Source organism: Hyperolius riggenbachi, chromosome 2, assembly GCF_040937935.1.
Source record: "Hyperolius riggenbachi isolate aHypRig1 chromosome 2, aHypRig1.pri, whole genome shotgun sequence".
NCBI lineage: Eukaryota > Metazoa > Chordata > Amphibia > Anura > Hyperoliidae > Hyperolius > Hyperolius riggenbachi.
Genome location: NC_090647.1, coordinates 57,637,512 through 57,661,483, shown reverse-complemented (window position 1 = coordinate 57,661,483; position 23,972 = coordinate 57,637,512). Strand labels below are relative to the sequence as shown.

The 23,972-nt window shown below is 45.8% G+C and overlaps 1 protein-coding gene across 7 annotated transcripts in view; it reads left to right on the top strand.

Annotated features, from left to right (window-relative positions):
* MRE11 (MRE11 homolog, double strand break repair nuclease) overlaps nt 1-22,275 on the top strand; it is a 656,612-nt gene extending 634,337 nt beyond the window's left edge. For all 7 annotated transcript variants that reach the window (XM_068266826.1, XM_068266825.1, XM_068266828.1 and 4 more), the window contains one exon: nt 22,137-22,275. In XM_068266826.1, the coding sequence (XP_068122927.1) occupies nt 22,137-22,190 (54 nt within the window). In that variant the 3' untranslated portion in view covers nt 22,191-22,275. The remainder of the gene's footprint in view (nt 1-22,136) is intronic.
* The last annotated feature ends 1,697 nt before the right edge of the window (nt 22,276-23,972 follow it).

Sequence of the window (23,972 nt, the reverse complement as noted above, 5' to 3'; positions counted from 1 at the left end):
CGATCTGTATGTGTGTATTGTAGTAACACACACGGCAATATCACATTGAGTTGTGTACCAGTTATACCTCTTCTGCCGATCTGTATGTGTGTATTGTAGTAACACACACGGCGATATCACATTGAGTTGTGTACCAGTTATACCTCTTCTGCCGATCTGTATGTGTGTATTGTAGTAACACACACGGCAATATCACATTGAGTTGTGTACCAGTTATACCTCTTCTGCCGATCTGTATGTGTGTATTGTAGTAACACACACGGCGATATCACATTGAGTTGTGTACCAGTTATACCTCTTCTGCTGATCTGTATGTGTGTATTGTAGTAACACACACGGCGATATCACATTGAGTTGTGTACCAGTTATACCTCTTCTGCTGATCTGTATGTGTGTATTGTAGTAGCGCACGGGGCGATATCACATTGAGTTGTGTACCAGACGCTCTTTATACCTCTTCTGCTGATCTGTATGTATGTATTGTAGTAGTGCACACGGTGATATCACATTGAGTTGTGCACCAGACGCTCTTTATACCTCTTCTGCTGATCTGTATGTGTGTATTGTAGTAACACACACGGCGATATCACATTGAGTTGTGTACCAGTTATACCTCTTCTGCCGATCTGTATGTGTGTATTGTAGTAACACACACGGCGATATCACATTGAGTTGTGTACCAGTTATACCTCTTCTGCTGATCTGTATGTGTGTATTGTAGTAACACACACGGCGATATCACATTGAGTTGTGTACCAGTTATACCTCTTCTGCTGATCTGTATGTGTGTATTGTAGTAGCGCACGCGGCAATATCACATTGAGTTGTGCACCAGACGCTCTTTATACCTCTTCTGCCGATCTGTATGTGTGTATTGTAGTAGCGCACACGGTGATATCACATTGAGTTGTGTACCAGACGCTCTTTATACCTCTTCTGCTGATCTGTATGTGTGTGTTGTAGTAGCGCACGGGGCGATATCAGATTGAGTTGTGTACCAGACGCTCTTTATACCTCCTCTGCTGATCTGTATGTATGTATTGTAGTAGCGCACGCGGCAATATCACATTGAGTTGTGCACCAGACGCTCTTTATACCTCTTCTGCCGATCTGTATGTGTGTATTGTAGTAGCGCACACGGTGATATCACATTGAGTTGTGTACCAGACGCTCTTTATACCTCTTCTGCTGATCTGTATGTGTGTGTTGTAGTAGCGCACGGGGCGATATCAGATTGAGTTGTGTACCAGACGCTCTTTATACCTCTTCTGCTGATCTGTATGTATGTATTGTAGTAGCGCACGCGGCAATATCACATTGAGTTGTGCACCAGACGCTCTTTATACCTCTTCTGCCGATCTGTATGTGTGTATTGTAGTAGCGCACACGGTGATATCACATTGAGTTGTGTACCAGACGCTCTTTATACCTCTTCTGCTGATCTGTATGTGTGTGTTGTAGTAGCGCACGGGGCGATATCAGATTGAGTTGTGTACCAGACGCTCTTTATACCTCTTCTGCTGATCTGTATGTATGTATTGTAGTAGCGCACGCGGCAATATCACATTGAGTTGTGCACCAGACGCTCTTTATACCTCTTCTGCTGGTCTGTATGTGTGTATTGTAGTAGCGCACACGGTGATATCACATTGAGTTGTGTACCAGACGCTCTTTATACCTCTTCTGCTGATCTGTATGTGTGTGTTGTAGTAGCGCACGGGGCGATATCAGATTGAGTTGTGTACCAGACGCTCTTTATACCTCTTCTGCTGATCTGTATGTGTGTATTGTAGTAGCGCACGCGGCAATATCACATTGAGTTGTGCACCAGACGCTCTTTATACCTCTTCTGCTGGTCTGTATGTGTGTATTGTAGTAGCGCACACGGTGATATCACATTGAGTTGTACACCAGACGCTCTTTATACCTCTTCTGCTGATCTGTATGTATGTATTGTAGTAGCGCACGCGGCAATATCACATTGAGTTGTGCACCAGACGCTCTTTATACCTCTTCTGCCGATCTGTATGTGTGTATTGTAGTAGCGCACACGGTGATATCACATTGAGTTGTGTACCAGACGCTCTTTATACCTCTTCTGCTGATCTGTATGTATGTATTGTAGTAGCGCACGGGGCGATATCACATTGAGTTGTGTACCAGTTATACCTCTTCTGCCGATCTGTATGTGTGTATTGTAGTAGCGCACACGGTGATATCACATTGAGTTGTACACCAGACGCTCTTTATACCTCTTCTGCTGATCTGTATGTGTGTATTGTAGTAGCGCACGGGGCGATATCACATTGAGTTGTGTACCAGACGCTCTTTATACCTCTTCTGCTGATCTGTATGTATGTATTGTAGTAGCGCACGCGGCAATATCACATTGAGTTGTGCACCAGACGCTCTTTATACCTCTTCTGCTGATCTGTATGTATGTATTGTAGTAGCGCACGCGGCAATATCACATTGAGTTGTGCACCAGACGCTCTTTATACCTCTTCTGCCGATCTGTATGTGTGTATTGTAGTAGCGCACACGGTGATATCACATTGAGTTGTGTACCAGACGCTCTTTATACCTCTTCTGCTGATCTGTATGTATGTATTGTAGTAGCGCACGGGGCGATATCACATTGAGTTGTGTACCAGTTATACCTCTTCTGCCGATCTGTATGTGTGTATTGTAGTAGCGCACACGGTGATATCACATTGAGTTGTACACCAGACGCTCTTTATACCTCTTCTGCTGATCTGTATGTGTGTATTGTAGTAGCGCACGGGGCGATATCACATTGAGTTGTGTACCAGACGCTCTTTATACCTCTTCTGCTGATCTGTATGTATGTATTGTAGTAGCGCACGCGGCAATATCACATTGAGTTGTGCACCAGACGCTCTTTATACCTCTTCTGCTGATCTGTATGTGTGTATTGTAGTAGCGCACGGGGCGATATCAGATTGAGTTGTGTACCAGACGCTCTTTATACCTCCTCTGCTGATCTGTATGTATGTATTGTAGTAGCGCACGCGGCAATATCACATTGAGTTGTGCACCAGACGCTCTTTATACCTCTTCTGCCGATCTGTATGTGTGTATTGTAGTAGCGCACACGGTGATATCACATTGAGTTGTGTACCAGACGCTCTTTATACCTCTTCTGCTGATCTGTATGTATGTATTGTAGTAGCGCACGGGGCGATATCACATTGAGTTGTGTACCAGACGCTCTTTATACCTCTTCTGCTGATCTGTATGTATGTATTGTAGTAGCGCACGCGGCAATATCACATTGAGTTGTGCACCAGACGCTCTTTATACCTCTTCTGCTGATCTGTATGTGTGTATTGTAGTAGTGCACACGGTGATATCACATTGAGTTGTGTACCAGACGCTCTTTATAACTCTTCTGCCGATCTGTATGTGTGTATTGTAGTAGCGCACACGGTGATATCACATTGAGTTGTGTACCAGACGCTCTTTATACCTCTTCTGCTGGTCTGTATGTGTGTGTTGCAGTAACACACATGGCGATATCACATTGAGTTGTGTACCAGACACTCTTTATAACTCTTCTGCCATCTTGGCGTCACTGGCACAAAATTGTTTTCTCTGCAGCAATATCCTCTATCTCTGGTGTCATTGTGGTGTTTGTCACTATAATGAACTGTTTTCTCTCGTACAGCGCCAGATATTAGATGGAATAAGAGTGATAAGGGTCAGGAGACGGGGGGATGACGCAGGGGCCAAATAACTATTCACCTCGCAACGCGACGCCCAGACATAATGAAGCCATTCGCTGTCTGAGTCGGGATTTACAGCCCAGCGTCTGACTATAAATTATCATCACAAAATAAAGGCTGCCTCTAAAGTTGTGTTCGTCGGGAAAAAGTCATCCAATTTACGCATTTTGTCTTCATTACCCGGTTCCTAACATTTCCTTTCCTCGTTGCGCTATTTAATTATTCTTGCGCTTATTTAGCACCTGCTATTTCGCAGCACTTGGCAGAGTAATCAGAAAACAATTACACCGCTCACTCCCCAGCTTATAATGTACAGGATCTTCTCAAAAAATTAGCATATTGTGATACAGTTCATTATTTTCTGTAATGTACTGATAAACATTAGACTTTCATATATTTTAGATTCAAATACACACAACTGAAGTAGTTCAAGCCTTTTATTGTTTTGATATTGATGATTCCTATCTCAAAAAATTAGCATATTTCATCCGACCAATAAAAGAAAAGTGTTTTTAAAACAAAAGAAAGTCATTCTTCAAATAATTATGTTAAGTTATGCACTCCATACTTGGTCGGGAATCCTTTTGCAGAAATGACTGCTTCAATGCGGCGTGGCATGGAGGCAATCAGCCTCTGGCACTGCTCAGGTGTTATGGAGGCCCTGGATGCCTCGCTGGCGGCCTTAAGCTCATCCAGAGTGTTGGGTCTTGCGTCTCTCAACTTTCTCTTTACAATATCCCACAGATTCTCTATGGGGTTCAGGTCAGGAGAGTTGGCAGGCCAATTGAGCACAGTAATACCATGGTCAGTAAAACATTTACCAGTGGTTTTGGCACTGTGAGCAGGTGCCAGGTCGTGCTGAAATATGAAATCTTCATCTCCATAAAGCTTTTCAGCAGATGGAAGCATATACCCACTTTTGAACCAGAAACAGCGGCAGAAGTGCCTGACCTGGGCTACAGAGAAGCACCCTTGGACTGTTGCTCAGTGGTCCAAAGTACTTTTTTTGGATGAAAGCAACTTTTACATGTCATTCGGAAATCAAGGTGCCAGAGTCTGGAGGAAGACTGGGGAGAGGGAAATGCCAAAATGCCTGAAGTCCAGTGTCAAGTACCCACAGTCAGTGATGGTCTGGGGTGCCATGTCAGCTGCTGGTGTTGGTCCACTGTGTTTTATCAAGGGCAGGGTCAATGCAGCTAGCTATCAGATTTTGGAGCACTTCATGCTTCCATCTGCTGAAAAGCTTTATGGAGATGAAGATTTCATTTTTCAGCACGACCTGGCACCTGCTCACAGTGCCAAAACCACTGGTAAATGGTTTACTGACCATGGTATTACTGTGCTCAATTGGCCTGCCAACTCTCCTGACCTGAACCCCATAGAGAATCTGTGGGATATTGTGAAGAGAAAGTTGAGAGACGCAAGACCCAACACTCTGGATGAGCTTAAGGCCGCTATCGAAGCATCCTGGGCCTCCATAACACCTGAGCAGTTCCACAGGCTGATTGCCTCCATGCCACGCCGCATTGAAGCAGTCATCTCTGCAAAAGGATTCCTGACCAAGTATTGAGTGCATAACTGAACATAATTATTTGAAGGTTGACTTTTTTTTTGTTTTAAAAACACTTTTCTTTAATTGGTCGGATGAAATATGCTAATTTTTTTAGATAGGAATTTTGGGTTTTCATGAGCTGTATGCTTACATCATCAATATTAAAACAATAAAAGGCTTGAACTACTTCAGTTGTGTGCAATGAATCTAAAATATATGAAAGTCTAATGTTTATCAGTACATTACAGAAAATAATGAACTTTATCACAATATGCTAATTTTTTTAGAAGATCCTGTAATGTCTCTACCATAGTCATGCATGCTTCAAGGGAAACTAAACTCAGAACTTTCGCTCGGCTCCAAAAAATTAACCACAGCATGATAACCTTTATGGAAAAATAAAGATTATAATTATGGAAATCCTAAAAAAAAATCGGAAGTTTTAACAAGGATTTACTTTCTAAGGAGAACTGAAAGGGTTGAGCCTCAGTCTTTACTGGGAAGACAGCTTGGCAGAGCTCCTCTACAGTGTATTCACAGCTGCTGATAAGAACTAATGAGACACTGTTCTGACTAAAGAAACACAGAACACCAGAGCAGTGAACTTCTTCAGCAACTAAATGTAGAATAAAGAATTTTCAGTGTGTGCTGTGCAAGAGTTTGGGGCCGCTTTAAACGGAACGTGCTTTGAAAATGGCCCTCATTGTCACTACACTGGCTTATGCCAGAAATGCTATAACAGTTTAAAGTGGACCTGAACTCTTGCAAAGGACAGAAGGAAAACATAGAGAAATGCACCCTGTATGTATTTAGAGTGTGTAACCTGTCTAATTCCCCCTCATCTGTGACTAATCACACTGTAATTTGATCTCTCAGCTGTGTCTGCTGACTGCCTAGGCAGAGCAGCTAATTTGGAAACACAGATTAACACTATGTGTGTTTCCATGAAAGCAGGAAGCAGACATACTGCAGATTTATTGCATGGTTTGTATCAGTCAATGCTTTTCTTTAAAGAGAACCTGAATTGAAAATAAAAAGTCAAAATAAACATACACACATGATACTTACCTCCCGTGTAGTCTACTCGTCAATCTCTTTCTTTTCTCCTGCGTCCTTTTTGTCTACTGTGATCAATGCAATTCTCCATCCTCCATTTTAAAAATGGCTGCTACCCCATAACAACTTCCTGGTCTCCACAGTGTTAAACTGTAACACTTGAGCCATAGGCAAACATGGATATTACCTTGCACATTCAGTTGTAACTGACAGCAACAGGTATATTTCAGTTCTGACAAAATCTTGTCAGAACTGGAAGGGATCCCTGTAAGAAGAAAATGGTGAGCTTCTGAGAAGAACTGAGGGCGAGGTAAGTATGTAATGTTCATTTGAAGCTACATCATGTGTTTATTTTAAATAATTTTACTTGCTTCAGGTTCCCTTTAAAGGTTATTATGCTGTTGCTTATCTCTTAGATTAAAGTGGAAGTTCTGAGGTCAGGGGATGGCAGTGAAGCACTGAATGTAGCTGAACCATGGTCGCTACACATAGCATCCAGGACAAGGCACCAGCATCTAGCACAGGGTTTAAACAAACAATGCGAACGCTGTAACCTTTGTTTAACCTCCCTGGCGGTCAATTGATTTGTGGCTGCGCGACCGCGGGAGGTTTGTTTAGCCTAATTTTTTTTTTCATCATGTAGCTTCCCCCCTCCCTGCGGCTTCCCTCCCACACCTTCGATCGCCGCCGGCGATCAAGCCCATCCGGAAATCCCGTTCTAAATGGGATTTTCTTCAGGGCTTCCCCCGTCGCCATGGCGAGTGGAGTGACGTCGTCGATTGGCGGCAATTGGCCAGGCTGCACAAGGGGTATGCGGGGGGGGGGGGGGGCTGTATCGCGGCGCATCGGCAGCCGGCGGCGGCGATCAAAACAAACACGCAGCTAGCAAAGTGCTAGCTGCGTGTTTGAAAAAAGAATTTATGCAAATCGGCCCACTAGGGCCTGAGCAATCCACCGCGGCGGCTTACCCCAAGCTCAGTTCCCTATTACCACCAAGGAGGTTAATGGCTATCCATTCAAACGAATGGAAGCATTTTTTAAAGAGAAACTGTAGTGAAAATAACGTAATAAACAAAATTGCTCTTTTTTATTTTTTACAGTATTCATTTATATATTATATAGTCAGTGTTTTCCCATTGTAAAATCTTTCCTCTCCCTGACATTCTGAAATTTATCACAAGTGGCTACATTGTTACCTCTGCCAGGTGGTCTCTGTGCATAGAACCCTTAGTAAACAAGCATTCCGCATTGGGCGATATGGCTTGCTTGGCAGTTGAAAACATCTGTTATTTCCCACAATGCAACAAGGTTACACGGTAAACTTTCAGGGCCATGGACATGACATCACACTATAGGAGGGGTTTCCCCACAATGGGCATGATTCACAAAGTGTTTTCACCTTATCTATTTTACTTTTTTAAAGAGGAGCTGTCAGCCATACTATCTCAGGAAAAAAAAAACACATATATAAGTAGATAAATACTTGCAGGGGCGTAGCAATAGGGGTTGCAGAGGTAGCGACCGCATCGGGGCCCTTGGGCCAGAGGGGCCCAAAGGGCCCTACCTCAATTACAGCATTAGCTCTCTATTGGTTCTGTGCTCATAATAATCACTTTTATAGATACTTTTGAATAGTGGGAATCATTAACAAACTGTTCCCCATCCCCTTCTTGCACCTCTGACACTGTAGTTACCATTGGCAAGTTTTGGTGCACCGTATCAATTGTTATGTATAGAGTACTTGGGGGGCCCCATTGTAAAACTTGCATCGGGGCCCACAGCTCCTTAGCTACGCCACTGAATACTTGCTCTACTTACATAACATATATATTGCACTGTCCACATTTTTATTTGAGTTATTTTTCTACAGTAAAAAGAGAAAATCCTTCCTAGCATTTCCCATTTTAACTGTGGCTATTTTGAAGCCAATCCTGTCAGTTCCTCCCTTACTCTCCTCTGCCTGATTGTGTAGGCATTGCCCGCCCTCCACTATAGAAAGTGCATTGTCTCTGCATGAGAAATATTGGCCAATCAGAGAGGAACAGAGGTGTGGGAGGGGAAAACAGGAGGGAAAGAGGCTTTAGCCAATCAGGCTGCATTAGTTAAGTCTTAGGGGAAATTAGAGAAGAAAAAAAGGGACAACCCAGCATGCCCTGCAACTTCCTTTTTGTGTACCAAATTTTGTGTGTACCAAATAAGAGTCAGGTAAATTGGGGAATGATCACTTATCAACAAGAAAAGTAATAGTGATATTAACTTTTGGATTGCCTGGTGTGACGGATTGCGGAGAAACCGCCGCACGTTCTGACATTGAGGCGGCGGAATCCGCGCACAGAGCGGCAGTTTCCCCGCAGCAACATGCTTCTGGTTTGCCTGGACCTAGTAGTGCACACAGTTGGAGAGCTACGCGCGCGCGCCGCATGACAGGCTCTTTATGCCAATAGGAGAAGGGTCAGCTGATCGAGGCGGTCAGCTGATCCCAGCTCAGCAGGTGATTGGTTGATGGCAGCTTGCCGGCGCTGGGGAGCGCTTCACTATATATATCTGTTGCTGTTCAGTTGCTGGTTGTCTGGCGTTGCGAATACCTATGTGTTAGCACTCAGACCTTAGTCAGATCCTTCAGTGTAGTGGAACCAGGTGGACCTGGGAATCCACACTTAGCCAGTTTACTGTGTATCATCTGTGTTATTCTTTAGGCCAGTTCCAGGGTGTAGAGACCACGGACCTCACACCCCAGACTAGGAATACTGTGTATCATCTGTGTTATTCTTTAAACCAGTTCCAGGGTGTAGAGACCACGGACCTCACACCCCAGACTAGGAATACTGTGTATCATCTGTGTTATTCCTTAGACCAGTTCCAGGGTGTAGAGACCACGGACCTCACACCCAGATTAGGGAACCTGTGTTATCATTCTGTTATATATCAGACTAGTTCCAGGGTGTAGAGACCACGGACCTCACATCCAGACTAGGGAACTTGTGTTATCATTCTGTTATACATCAGACTAGTTCCAGGGTGTAGAGACCACGGACCTCACACCCAGACTAGGCATTGTTTGATATCAGTTATGACTTATTGCTTTCCTGACTCTCCTTCAGCTTTCTGATTCGGTACCTTGCATTTCTGATTACCTGTTGCCAAACACTGCTTGCCTTGGATACCGAATCAGCTTCCTGTCTTTGTACTGTGTCTGTGTGTTGCCGACCCCGCCTGCCCGACCTTTCTGGCTGTCACCCACCCCTTGGGGGCTCAGCCTTCCTGCAGGGGCCCCCTGCTCCTCAGAGGGGGCACTGCTGCTAAATCAGTCAGGGTCTCCTTCTCCTGGAGTCCTTGACAAATTACTACTGTTACACCAAACACTTACACGCTTCAGGTGTCCAGAGGTTAGCAATATATCTGTATTATCGGTGATTCTGCAGATCATCAATAATCAGGTATATATCTGTATTCTTGGTGATACTGCAGATCACCAATAATCAGATTCTCTCTGCATGCTGACACCAATCGTTACACCTGGTTAGTATCCGTATTACTCGTTTACCAGATAAAAATAAAGATTAGATTTTTGAGTTACACTTTAAGCTTCCAAAGAGCAAAATTATAATATAATTAAGGTAAGAAAAGTAATATGGAAATGAATTTAATCTAATCAAGAACAACTTACGGTAGTTTGGGTGGTTATTCTGCTTGTAAATGTGCTGAAAGGTTATTTTTATCAATTAGTTGATAAATAACTCTGTGACATTGGATGATTGGATTAGGACTGCAGACTCTAATGTACAGTACTGTATTTGTTGTCCCATAGAAAACTCATCTTCCCCCCAAGCTCTGGAGACATCAGAGATACACCTTATCAGCCTTAAGGTGCCCATACACTCGTCAGATTGGCAGCAGACAGATAAGAAATGCATCTGATGATCTATCTGATGCGTTTTTAGAACATTTTTTACCAGGATAGAATTCCAACAGATTTCAGTTTGAAATCTGTTGAAATTCGATCTGATGGCATTTTTTTGCCATCAGATTTCCATTAAGGCCAATGCAAACTGATAAGCAATCTCATCAGATCGACCTAAATTTTCCACCCTGCTAGTTCGATGGAAATCCATCGAAATCGATCGAAATCGGCCGTCGATCGGTCGATCGGCCAACCGATTTGCGATCGATCGATCGATCGATCGACCGCGATCGATCGATCGTCCAGAAAATCGGCTGAGTGTATGGGCTGCTTAAGGCCATTCACTATTTAGGCTGCTGAGTGGTTGGCTCTCCACAGGAGGCAGACAGCTAGGCACCTGAGAGCAGAGCTGGTTTCATGTTTGTACCTCATGGAATAGAGTTGGATTGTGTCTGGGGAAGGGAGAGCAGCTCCCAGGATCTGTTGTGAGCCAGGAGAATTCCCCATGCGGCCAGGACACAGATAAAATGTGCTGAACCTAGTGTCCTGAGGCCCTGGACTGTGGACTGGTGTATCTCACCTGCATCTGGTCGTGTAGACTTGTCGGATGTCTACTGGATATTGGGACTGATGAGAACTGCATCTATTGGGACTGTTGGGATCTGTTGTGCACCGCTTGGACACCTTCTATTGGTGGAGTTACTGGAACTTTGGGACTTATGTTGCTTTGCCTGCGAAGCTGGGAATTGTGACTGCTTGGTAGGGGGAATCGGACACTCCTTTGTGGATTATATAGTAATATTGTGAACTTTTTGTGTGAACTGTGTGACCAATAAATGCCCCGCCAGTCGGGTTTTGTTTAATCTGCCGCTATACACTGTGTCTCTGGGCTCTGTGGTCTCGGAACCGTCACAACTGGTTGGCAGTGGTGGGGTCAGAGCACAGTAGTTGGCAGACGAAGACTTGACCATCATGGAGGATAATTGCTTATCTGAATACCAAAACTGGACAGTCGCCAGTTTACAAGATCGAGCCAGAGAGCTGGGACTGAGCTATAGAGGACTCCCTAAGGGCCAGCTGATGGCCAGTCTGGAGAAAGCTGAACAGCAGAGATGTGAGGCTACAGAGACATCCCTAGCAGCACCAGCGACCAGCAGGTCAGAGGCACCTCCACAGACTGGAAAAAGTCAGTGGGTCATATGGTATGAAGAGGAGATGGCAATTCTAGGAGATGATGCAACACTAGAAATGAAAACTGCTGCTATCCGTAAGGCCCAACAGAGACAGGAGCTCGAGGCTACTCGGAACCATGAGCGAGCCACTGTGTCCACCCCAGCTCTCCGAGATACCCCAAAAATCACTCGCAAAGACTTTAAGCCATTTGTTGAGGTATCAGGAGATGTTGATGGGTTTTTTCAGGACTTTGAATTGCAATGTGAGCTACTGGATGTCCCCGCTATGGACTGGCCCCGTCATGTTGTGGGGTTGCTGGAGGGGGGTGCTGCAGAGGCATACCGCATGTTGGATCAAGGAGACAAGCGCAATTATAGGGCTATCAAACAGGCAGTATTGGACTATTATGCTATAACACCTGATGCTCACAGGAGCCAATTTAGGCGCACCCCCTGCAACATGGAGAACTCTTTTAGGGCCCGTTTCCACTAGAGCGAATCCGCATGCGTTGTCTGCATGCGGATTCGCATAACCAATACAAGTGGATGAGACTGTTTCCACTTGTCAGTTTTTTGGTGCGTTTTTCTGTGCAGGATTTTTCTGCACGGTAGGGCCTGCAGAATTCGCCTGCGTGAGGAATGCAGGCGATTCGCAGGCTATGTATTTAATAGGGAAAACGCACATGCGTTTTTTGCCGCGAATTCGCACGAAAACTAATGCAAATTGAACCAGGCAGTGACATGGTTAAAATCGCTCATAGCCTGCCTATGCGAAATCGCATGCGAAATCGCGGCAAAAATCGCATGCGGAATCGCATCCGCATGCGATTTTGTCAGCGGTGGAATCCCAGCGATTCGCACCGCACTAGTGGAAACGGGCCCTTAAAGTTTTTGCTCATAAGATCTCCCAAGCATGCCGCCGTTGGCTGGAAGGAGAGCAAGCCTTTACTGCAGAGCAGATAATCCAAGTGTTTCTAATGGAGCAATTCTTCTCCAAGTGCCCAGCTGAAGTCCGTGAGTGGGTGCGAGAGAGGAAACCAGGTACCCTGGATGAGGCTGCTGCCTTAGCAGATGAGGCACTGACTATCAAGCCACACTGGAGAAAGATGTCAGCAGAGGCGCCCAGAACAGGTAACACACCTCCCCAGGGAGCCCAACTGTACTGCCCCCCACATCGCCGAACACAGACGTCTTCAGCCCTAACCCCCTCTACCCAGCCTGTGGTTACCTCACCTTCTTTGCCCTATATGCCACAATCTCGATCTGCCCCAAACCCTCGGCAGCGTCACTGCTTTGGTTTTGGACAGCTGGGGCACTTTCAGGCTAACTGTCCCCTGAGAAGGAAAAATGCACCACCTGGGGTCCCAAGGGCTATTCATTATATGGAAGTACCACAGAACTCAGAGGAACGAGATAGGTATCCAGTCATACTAGATGAGGGTGCAGCTTTAGATCACAGAACACAGTCTTCTCAAGGGCCAAGTCCATTCACCCATCCTGCAGTTACGTCACCCCCTTTGCCCTGTACTCCACGACTTCAGTTGCCCCGACACCCTCCACAGCGAACCTGCTTTGGCTGTGGACAACTGGGGCATGACCAGGCTTACTGTCACCTGGGAAGGAGGAATGCATCACCTGGGGCCCCAAGGACTAGTGATTATGTGGAAGTACCTCAGAACTCAGAGGGACTGCCACCTCTGCAAGCTGAATGGCTCCAGGATTCAACCCCTGGCCTCTATGGGGTGCAACCCCTGGTCTCTCCTTCCATTAAAGTCCACCAAAAGTACCTTCAGGAAGTCTTTGTGGATGGTAATAGAGCTGTTGGCTTTCGAGATTCTGGGGCATTTCTTACAATTGTGGATCCTAAACTAGTGCAGCCTGAGGCCATCCAGGCTGGGAAGAACTTGGTGATTCAACTGTCTGGAGGCGCACAACAATCTATACCAAACGGCTCGGGTAACTTTGGACTATGGCTTTGGGCCCCAGAATTGTATTGTAGGTGTGATGAGTGGCCTGCCTGCAGATGTACTTCTGGGAAATGATGTTGGTGATCTCCGTTGCTACTTTGTTGGTACAGTTACAAGAAGTCTGAGCCCACACAGGGGCATGTACCAGCACTGCGACCTGTGAAGGTCTTCCCTGGTACATGCCTAAGAGGGGAGGGGGAGGAGTTGTGACAATGGATGATTGGATTAGGACTGCAGACTCTAATGTACAGTACTGTATTTGTTGTCCCATAGAAAACTCACCTTCCCCCCAAGCTCTGGAGACATCAGAGATACACCTTATCAGCCTAAGGCCATTCACTATTTAGGCTGCTGAGTGGTTGGCTCTCCACAGGAGGCAGACAGCTAGGCACCTGAGAGCAGAGCTGGTTTCATGTTTGTACCTCATGGAATAGAGTTGGATTGTGTCTGGGGAAGGGAGAGCAGCTCCCAGGATCTGTTGTGAGCCAGGAGAATTCCCCATGCGGCCAGGACACAGATAAAATGTGCTGAACTTAGTGTCCTGAGGCCCTGGACTGTGGACTGGTGTATCTCACCTGCATCTGGTCGTGTAGACTTGTCGGATGTCTACTGGATATTGGGACTGATGAGAACTGCATCTATTGGGACTGTTGGGATCTGTTGTGCACCGCTTGGACACCTTCTATTGGTGGAGTTACTGGAACTTTGGGACTTATGTTGCTTTGCCTGCGAAGCTGGGAATTGTGACTGCTTGGTAGGGGGAATCGGACACTCCTTTGTGGATTATATAGTAATATTGTGAACTTTTTGTGTGAACTGTGTGACCAATAAATGCCCCGCCAGTCGGGTTTTGTTTAATCTGCCGCTATACACTGTGTCTCTGGGCTCTGTGGTCTCGGAACCGTCACAAACTCATTTATGAGAAGTTTCGTGAATAGAGCCCAATATCAGCCATACAGAATCCCACGCCCCCCCTTCCCGCTCTGGCCGCTCTGTTGCCCCAGGATCGTCTCCGGTATCTTCTAAAGTCGGGGCCAGTTGTTTTCTGCGTCTGCACAGGCCGTCTGTGCACGCTCCCCCATTGCGCTCGTGTGGTCGGAAGCGTTCTGCTCCTGCACAGGCGCAGAACAATCCCAGCCATTGGAGTGCGATGGGGGGGCAGGAGGCGCAGAACACTACAGCTGAAGAAGATGCCATAGGCGATCCTGGGACAATGGATCGTCTGGGGAGGACGACCAAGGGATCCCACGGTCCTCATGGGGCTGGAGGAAGCCTCAGCTAAGTATACACCAATATTTAATATCTCATGGTGCCCATACACAGTACAATAAAAAAGTTAGATTTTTCCCTTTTGACCAAAACAAATCCTTTTTTTTTTCGATGAAGAAAAACGAACGACTATCCCGTTTTTGTTTTTTTTTTTTGTTTTTTTCAATAAAAATCCGATGTTGGAAAACATCCGGACATGTTGGAAAAATCTTTATATTCTATTTAACGGAATAATCAAATGAAATTATCTAATAAAAAAAAAAAAAGAAAAAATACCATGTATGGGCACCATAATTTCCTCTTTAGGGCTCGTTTCCACCATAGCGAATCCGCATGCGGCGACGAGATGCGGATTCGCTTGTTACACTGAAGTGGCCGGGGCTGTTTCCACATGTGCGGCGTGCGGGAGCGATTTGGCGGCGGGCCAAATCTGCACGACGGGACCCACAGAATTCGCCTGCGTCAGGAATCCGTGCGAATCGCCGCTAATGTATTTAATAGTAAAAACGCATGCATTTGTTACATGCGTTTTTACCCGCGATTTCGCGTGCGATTTCGCACCTTTTTCAATGTTATTTTGTCCTGGCAGTGGAAATCGCACGCGAAATCGCGGGTAAAAACGCATGCGGAAACGCATCCGCATGCGTTTTTACAAGCGTCGGAATGTCGGCGAAATCGCGTCGCAACAGTGGAAACGGGCCCTGAAGTGATGAACCCCACAACCGTCGCATTTAGACACCCATGTGAACCGACCCTTAGGCCCCATTTACACTCAGAGAACCTGTCGCAAAAATCTTAACATTGAAAACACATAAGAAGTTAATTTCCTCCAGAGTAAAAAGAGTTATTAATTATTTTTCTCCCATGTTGCTGTCACTTACAGTAGGTAGTAGAAATCTGACAGAATCGACAGGTTTTGGGCTAGTCTATCTCTTCATGGGGGATTCTCAGCATGACCTTTAAAGACATTCCCTGAAAAAGATTTTTACAAAGATGCTGGCCAGCCTCCCTGCTCACCGTACACTTTTTGCCATTCACTAAGTGAATTTTGAAAATAAAGAAATCCCTGTGAACCCCCATGAGGACATAGGCTAGTCCAAAACCTGTTGGTTCTGTCAGATTTCTATTACCTACTGTAAGTGACAGCAACATAGGAGAAAAGTAATTTATGGCTCATTTTACTCTGGAAGAAACCGTACTTCTTATTTGTATATGTTTACATGTATTTTAAATTTTAAGATTGTCGCGACAGATGTCCTTTAATCAGTTGCTCTCAGTTACAACTGAAAGGACAACTGATTTTCAAAGTAATGCCCATGTTTTCCTATGACTCAGTTCACACTATACGCGTTTTAACTGAAAGATATTAACTGAAAGCACAATGCACTGCTATGGAGAAGAAGAAAAAAACGTGTACCAACTAAGTGTAAATGGGGCCTAAAGGTGGCCACACACCATACATTTTTTTAACTATCTGTTCAATTCAAGAATAGCAATCAATTTTTCTGACTGATTGTAACAATTCAAAAATCTGACCAATGTACCACACACCTATGTTCAATTATTCCCCAATCATGAATGAAATAATTGAAATCTCAGAACTGTGTGTCAAGTAATTGACAATCCATCACACACCATGCAATTCTTGATAAAGTTGGTCTGAAATTTCCAACATGTCCAATCTCCAAAAATTGGCAAAAACTGGAAATCTGACCAGATTTATCAATCGAAAAGAAAGAAAATCTCTTGATTTTCCAGGACAACCGATCGTAATTATCGAATTGGCAAAAAATTGATTCTTTTAGTTGTATGGTGTGTGGTCTTTCAGAAGCAGGGTGGATGTTGGCAGAACAATGGAGGACAGAGGTAGAAAACTAAGAAACAAATCGCTGAGCTCCATGAGGAGGCCTGTCGCGGGCTTGGTTATAGCACCTGTCACATTGCTGGGCTTTGACACGATGTATTGTAATGCAGGGTCAGACTCCATTATGCAGGCTGCAGGAACGAGTACAATAATACCAGGAAATTAGCTGTCACAGAGGCACATTTAGGCAATTTACAGCTCCGGTGATTTGGAACCGCCGTCCACACTTTGCAGTCAGCTAAGAGCAACAGCTTCACAACCATAATAATATAGCTACAGTGGCTGCAATCTTTACTCCTTTCCTGGATCCTGCGTCATGATGCCTTGTAAAGATGTTTCTGCTATTGAAATCAGTCTGTAAAGAGAGCAATATAGAGGCTACCATACTTTTTCCCTTCAACCCTCTGTTGAAACCCTCTGTCTCTGTTGAAACCCCGCCTCCCTCCCCTCTCCCTCCCCTCCCTTCCTTCCCTCTCATTCTCCCCCCCCCCCCCCCCCTCCCTTCCTTCCCTCTCATTCTACCCCGTGACCGCCGCACGCGCGCACACACGCCTGCCCCTTCTGGCCCCATCCTCCCTCAGCTTTCCTCAGTCTCTGCATCCCTCCCTGCACATGCACAGTAGCGCAAAACACGGGACACACAGGAAGTTCAGGGATGGGACGCAGAGACAAAGGGGTTTTATTATAGAGGATGGGTAGACGCTCTGCCTAATTATATTGTTCAGTATTTGACTTTGGCTTTCATTTGAAAGCTTTTATATTACCGTATATACTCGGATACAAGTCTACCCCGTGTATAAGTCGACCCCCCAAATTTGACCCTCACAAGGTGGATTTTTTTAATTATTCAAGTATAAGTCTATATGTAATTATATGTAAGCCAGCCAGGTATGTGCCTCCAGTATAGGTAGCCAGTATTGGTACCCCCAGTATAGGCTAGGCAGGTAGGTGCATCCAGTGTATGTAGCAAGGTATAGTTGCCCCCAGTATAGGTAGGTAGCCAGTATAGTTGCCCCCAGCATAGGTAGGCAGCCAGGTATAGTTGTCCCCAGTATAGGAAGGTAGCCAGTATAGTTGCCCCTAGCATAGGTAGGTAGCCAGTATAGTTGCCCCTAGCATAGGTAGGTAGGCAGTATAGTTGCCCCTAGCATAGGTAGGTAGCCAGTAAAGTTGCCCCTAGCATAGGTAGGTAGCCAGTATAGTTGCCCCTAGCATAGGTAGGTAGCCAGTATAGATGCCCCAGCATTGATAGGCAGCCAGGTATAGTTGCCCCAAGTATAGGAAGGTAGCTAGTATAGTTGCCCTTGGCATACGTAAGTAGCCAGTATAGATGCCCCAGCATTGATAGGCAGCCAGGTATAGTTGCCCCCAGTATAGGAAGGTAAGCCAGTACAGTTGCCCCCATGTATAGGCTGCAGCGGAGGGGAGAGCGGGCATGGAGGCAAACATTTCACCTATCTTCCATCTACTTCCCGGGCATCCCATGCGCTGATACCAGCGTCTCCTGTGATGACATCATCACAGGAAAGACGCTGGTATCAACACAAGGGGATGCGTGGTAGATGGAAGATAGAGGCTGTGGAAGGTGCGATGTTTGCCTCCATGCTGCTCGCTCTTCCTGCCGCTGCAGCTGTCCGTTACCACATCCACCGCTGGGCGCAGTCTGCTCTCTTCTCCTCGCTTCTCCTCCACTCGCGCTGTAACTTCTGCTCCCGACGTCATGTGACATCGGGAGCCGGACCATCTCTGAAGGGGGTAGACGCGAGTGAGGTAGAAGAGAGGAAGAGAGAGGACACTGCGCCCAGCGATGGATGGTGAGTATCCCCTCCACACACACACCCCACATCCATACCCCACCCCCCACAGTCTGTAAGTCGCAAAATTTAGGACTATGTGACTATAAGTCGACCCCCCCCCCCCCCCCACTTTTGTACTTTGGGTCAGTCCTAAATTTTGCGACTTATAGCCGAGTATATACGGTATGTGGATATCAGTAAACCCTTGATTCTCAAAAGAATTGCATGCACAGACAGGGCTGTGAAGTAGGTAAAAAAATCATCCAACTCCGACTCCTCAGTTTGTGAAACCTCCAACCCCGACTCCAGGTACCCAAAATGGCTCCTCGACTCCAACTCCGACTTCTCAGTTTATTAAACCACCGACTCTGACTCCAGGTACCCAAAATTGCTTAGACTCCTCAACTCCGTTTCCAACTCCACAGCCCTGCACACAGATGCACCCAGGACTTTGGAGTCGCAGCAATTTTTGGGTACCTGGAGTCAGTGGTTTCAATAAACTGAGGAAATTAATTGAGGATTACACAGGCTCCCCCGCTTATAAAATATCACATTATGGTGCCTGGAGAAAGTGACAGAATGATTCATACAAATATAAATACTAGGAGTTCCCTTCACCTTGTTCGAACTGAGGAAGCCAGCTGGATTTGCAGTAGAGTGCGTTCATGAATGCATAAATGAACAGACCAGTTGAATATTGCCTTATTTTCCTTAAAGAGGAACTTCAGCCTAAACAAACATACTGTCTTTAAGTTACATTAGTTATGTTAATTAAAATAGATTGGTAATATAATCTCTTACCCACCGTGTTTTAAAAGAACAGGCCAATGTTTGTGATTTCATGAGGGTAGCCATCTTTTTGGTTGAAAGGAGGTGACAGGGAGCATGACACACAGATCCAACTGTCCTGTGTCCTGATCACCCCTCCTAGTTGCTAGGCAACGAGAACAACAACATCAGAAATCCCATCATGCTTTGCGCAGCATCAGGGGAAAATGCCCGGGCAGTTTTCTTTGATGGGGCGGAGCTTAGCTTCTGTGCAACAAAAAATTAGGCTTTGGTAAGAAAAACGAAGTTCTGATGCTGTGAAAGAAACACCATCAAGCCTTTTCAGTGCTTCTGAGTAGATTTTTGGATGTTCACTTTAACTCTGTTTTTTTCAGTATAGCTAATGTTTATCTAAAGCTGGTTTCTCAGATCCGCTGATCTATTGGCAGTGCTTTAGTAGTGGACAATCGGATTGGTCGAGTGTTTCCGTCTTTTTTATCCAGATGGGTTGAGGAAGTCATCTGTCATCATGAATGGCACCTGCTTATCAAGGGGACACCATGAGTCATGGTTTTCCAACTTGCTTGGCTGTTTCCCTCCCCAGTACCAAATGCGCCAGTTTCTAGGCGAAAGGTGCCCAAACCCTCATCGATTTTCTCATTCGATTCCTTGCAGATTCATCTGCTGGGAATTGATTCCGCAAAATGTCAGATTGATTGATTTTGACTAAAAAACTATTGAACGTCTAGATAGGACAAGATGGTACATTTAAAACAATTGGGGGCGGATCAAGAGCATTAGCAGATAGATGGCCTAGATCTTCGCAATGCATCGCACAATGCAACTCTGAAGTTCGATCGGTTTTCATTAGATTCCTTGCTGGAATCTTAAGGAACCCATACATCAGCAGATATATGGGCAGATCGACCAAGAGACAGATCTCTCTCTGATCAGACACCACAGGCCGATTCCCGATCGATTTCAGCACGAAATCTTTGGGGAATCAGCCTTGTGCTGCCTTCTTGCCGCCCCCACGCTGTCCCCCCAATGTAAAATGTGACACCCCTGTGCAGTATACTTTAGCTGTCCATATCCACTCTGGGCTCCCTCCACAATCCCCATACGGACACATTTTGTCACATTACTGCGACAAACATGAATCAATTTTATTGGAATTCCACGTGAAAGACCAATACAAAGTGGTGTACACATGAGAAGTGGAACGAAAATCATACATCATTCCAAACATTTTTTACAAATCTATAACTGCAAAGTGGGGTGTGCGTAATTATTCGGCCCCCTGAGTCAATACTTTGTAGAACCACCTTTCGCTGCAATTACAGCTGCCAGTCTTTTAGGGTATGTCTCTACCAGCTTTGTACATCTAGAGACTGAAATCCTTGCCCATTCTTCTTTGCAAAACAGCTCTAGCTTAGTCAGATTAGATGGACAGCGTTTGTGAACAGCAGTTTTCAGATCTTGCCACAGATTCTCGATTGGATTTAGATCTGGACTTTGACTGGGCCATTCTAAAACATGGATATGTTTTGTTTTAAACCATTCCATTGTTTTCTCTGGCTTTATGTTTAGGGTCATTGTCCTGCTGGAAGGTGAACCTCTGCCCCAGTCTCAAGTCTTTTGCAGACTCCAAGAGGTTTTCTTCCAAGATTGCCCTCTATTTGGCTCCATCCATCTTCCCATGAACTCTGACCAGCTTCCCTGTCCCTGCTGAAGAGAAGCAACCCCCAAGCATGATGCTGCCACCACCATATTTGGCAGTGGGGATGGTGTGTTCAGAGTAGTGTGCAGTGTTAGTTTCCGCCACACATAGCGTTTTGCCTTTTGGCCAAAAAGTTCCATTTTGGTCTCATCTGACAAGAGCACCTTCTTCCACATGTTTGCTGTGTCCCCCACGCGGCTTGTGGCAAACTGCAAACAGGACTTCTTATGCTTTCTGTTAACAATGCCTTTCTTCTTGTCATTCTTCCATAAAGGCCAACTTTGTGCAGTGCACGACTAATAGTTGTCCTATGGACAGATTCCCCCACCTGAGCTGTAGATCTCTGCAGCTCGTCCAGAGTCACCATGGGCCTCTTGACTGCATTTCTGATCAGCGCTCTCCTTGTTCGGCCTGTGAGTTTAGGTGGACGGCCTTGTCTTGGTAGGTTTACAGTTGTGCCATACTCCTTCCATTTCTGAATGATCGTTTGAACAGTGCTCCGTGGGATGTTCAAGGCTTTGGAAATCTTTGTGCAGCCTAAGTCTGCTTTAAATTTCTCAATAACTTTATCCCTGACCTGTCTGGTGTGTTCTTTGGACTTCATGGTGTTGTTGCTCCCAATATTCTCTTAGACACCCTCTGAGGCCATCACAGAGCAGCTGTATTTGTACTGACATTAGATTACACACAGGTGCACTCTATTTAGTCATTAGCACTCATCAGGCAATGTCTATGGGCAACTGATTGCACTCAGACCAAAGGGGGCTGAATAATTACGCACACCCCACTTTGCAGTTATTGATTTGTAAAAAATGTTTGGAATGATGTATGATTTTCGTTCCACGTCTCACGTTTACACCACTTTGTGTTGGTCTTTCACGTGGAAATCCAATAAAATAGATTCATGTTTGTGGCAGTAATGTGACAAAATGTGGAGAACTTCAAGGGGGGCGAATACTTTTGCAAACCACTCTACGTGGACGTGTGTGTGACGTCACTTAACAAGTTGTTTTACATTGGGGTGGCAGCGCCGGCGTTCTGTCGCATTGGTCGCTCGTCCCGATATTGCACAACAGTGAAATAAACGTAATGAACAAAAGTGCTTAATGTTTGCAATAATTATGTATAAATGATTTAGTCAGTGTTTGCCCATTGTAAGCAGCATGTCCGATCAATACCACATCACCAATTGGGCATGCTGTTGGCAGCACCAATTTTTATTCAATAATTGAACCGGATGGTCGATCGGCCACCATGTCGCCAGATGTTTAGCCACCTTAAGTGTATGGCCAGCTTAACACTCATATCTCTCTTCTTTCCTGTAGGATGATTTTAACCCTTTCAAAACTAAAGCGTCTTCCAGGAAGAATCGAAGATAGATGTGAGCGTCCATCTACATCGCAGACCAAGAGGAGGAGGCGGCACTGCGCTTCGCTGTTTATCATCTTGTTGACTGTTATGAGCTGATGTGTGTGCAGCGGGAGGGCAGATAGACTGACACAGTGATGGAGAGCCTACACATGGCCGTCTGTAGCCCCAGTGACCATCCCCTGCTGCACCCACTCATACTGACATGTTTTTGTAAAAAAAAAAAAAAGTTTTGTAAAAAAAAAAAAGTAAAACTACGTTTGTATTTTGTTTTTAGTGGCAGTAGAATTTTGCAAGTGCCTTAAAAAAAGTTTATCAAGCTTTTAAGTATAAAAAGTTCAGTTCACACTTGCTGAAGTGGCAGCTTACACCAATAATATGGATATTCTGTACCACTCTGGGGGTCCTTAGTGCCATTCTATGGGAAGACCATCATCACACCCGTCAGGCCGGATTTATACTTTTTCTATGCCTAGGTAAACTTTCCAGTTTCTCCACTTACGTGTGCAACAGCGCCCTCTCTTTCATGTGTAGAGAAAGGGGAGACAGGTGGGGGATCAGGCAAATCGGACGCGCCATAGAATTTAATTGAAAATATAGCCAAGCTGGCACCAGGTGACACCCAATAATTACTGTTTTTTTGTTGGGTTTTCTCCATGTTTTTTAAGCTGGCAAAGCCAGGTAATTATCCTTTTTTTAATGTTTTTTTCCATTTTTTGTGCAGGCGGGACAGGTAGGGTTAGGCGTCTGAAAGGTTGGGGTTTCTTTTGGGGGGAGGGGGGTTAGGTGTAGTGTTAGGTACTGGGAAGGGGTTTTTGTGCGGAGGGGGGGATGGTTAGGGTTTGACGTCAGGAAGGGAGTTTTTGTGTGGGGGGAGGGGGGGTGCCACCAGGAGGGGTCTTAAGGTTAGGAAATACCAGGGGGGATCTTGGGGTTAGGTACCACCGGGGGGGGGGGGGGTCTTAAGGTTAGGAACCACCAAGGAGGGTTAGGGTTGGGCACCACCAGGGGAGTCTTAGGGTTGGTCACCACCAGCAGGGGTCTTAGGGTTGGGCACCACCAGGACGGGGTCTTAGAGTTAGGCATCGGTACTGGAGATTCTGTGTGAGAGTAGGATTAGGCTTCGCTGTAGTAAAATATCTGTAAATTTACGCACTGTTCCTGCACCCGATTTTCCATGGCGCCCGAAAGTCATGTACGCTAGGTGGAGTATACATTGAGTGTATCCATGTATATCAGGGACAGCTCCTTAACCTCCCTGGCTGTATATTAAAAACCGCCAGGGGGCAGCGCTGCCGTTTTTTTGCTATATTTTTTTTTTAAAATCATGTAGCGAGCCGAGGGCTCGCTACATGATAGCCGCTGCTCAGCGGCATCCCCCCAGCCCCTCCGATCACCTCCGGCGATAGGCGATCAGGAAATCCCGTTCAAAGAACGGGATTTCCTGGAGGGCTTCCCCCGTCGCCATGGCGACGGGGCGGGATGACGTCACCGATGTCATGGACGTCGTGACGTCTAAGGGAGTCCCGATCCACCCCTTAGCGCTGCCTGGCGCTGATAGGCCAGGCAGGTCAGGGGAGGGGCTGTACGGCGGCGCGGATAGCGGCGATCGAGCGTGGGGTGGCGGCGATCGGTGTGCTGGCGCAGCTAGCAAAGTGCTAGCTGCGTCCAGCAAAGAAAAAATTACGCAAATCGGCCCAGCAGGGCCTGAGGAAACCTCCTGCGCGGCTTACCCCGAACTACGTTCGGGGTTACCGCCAAGGAGGTTAAAGCATCACCCTTAAGCTCAACAC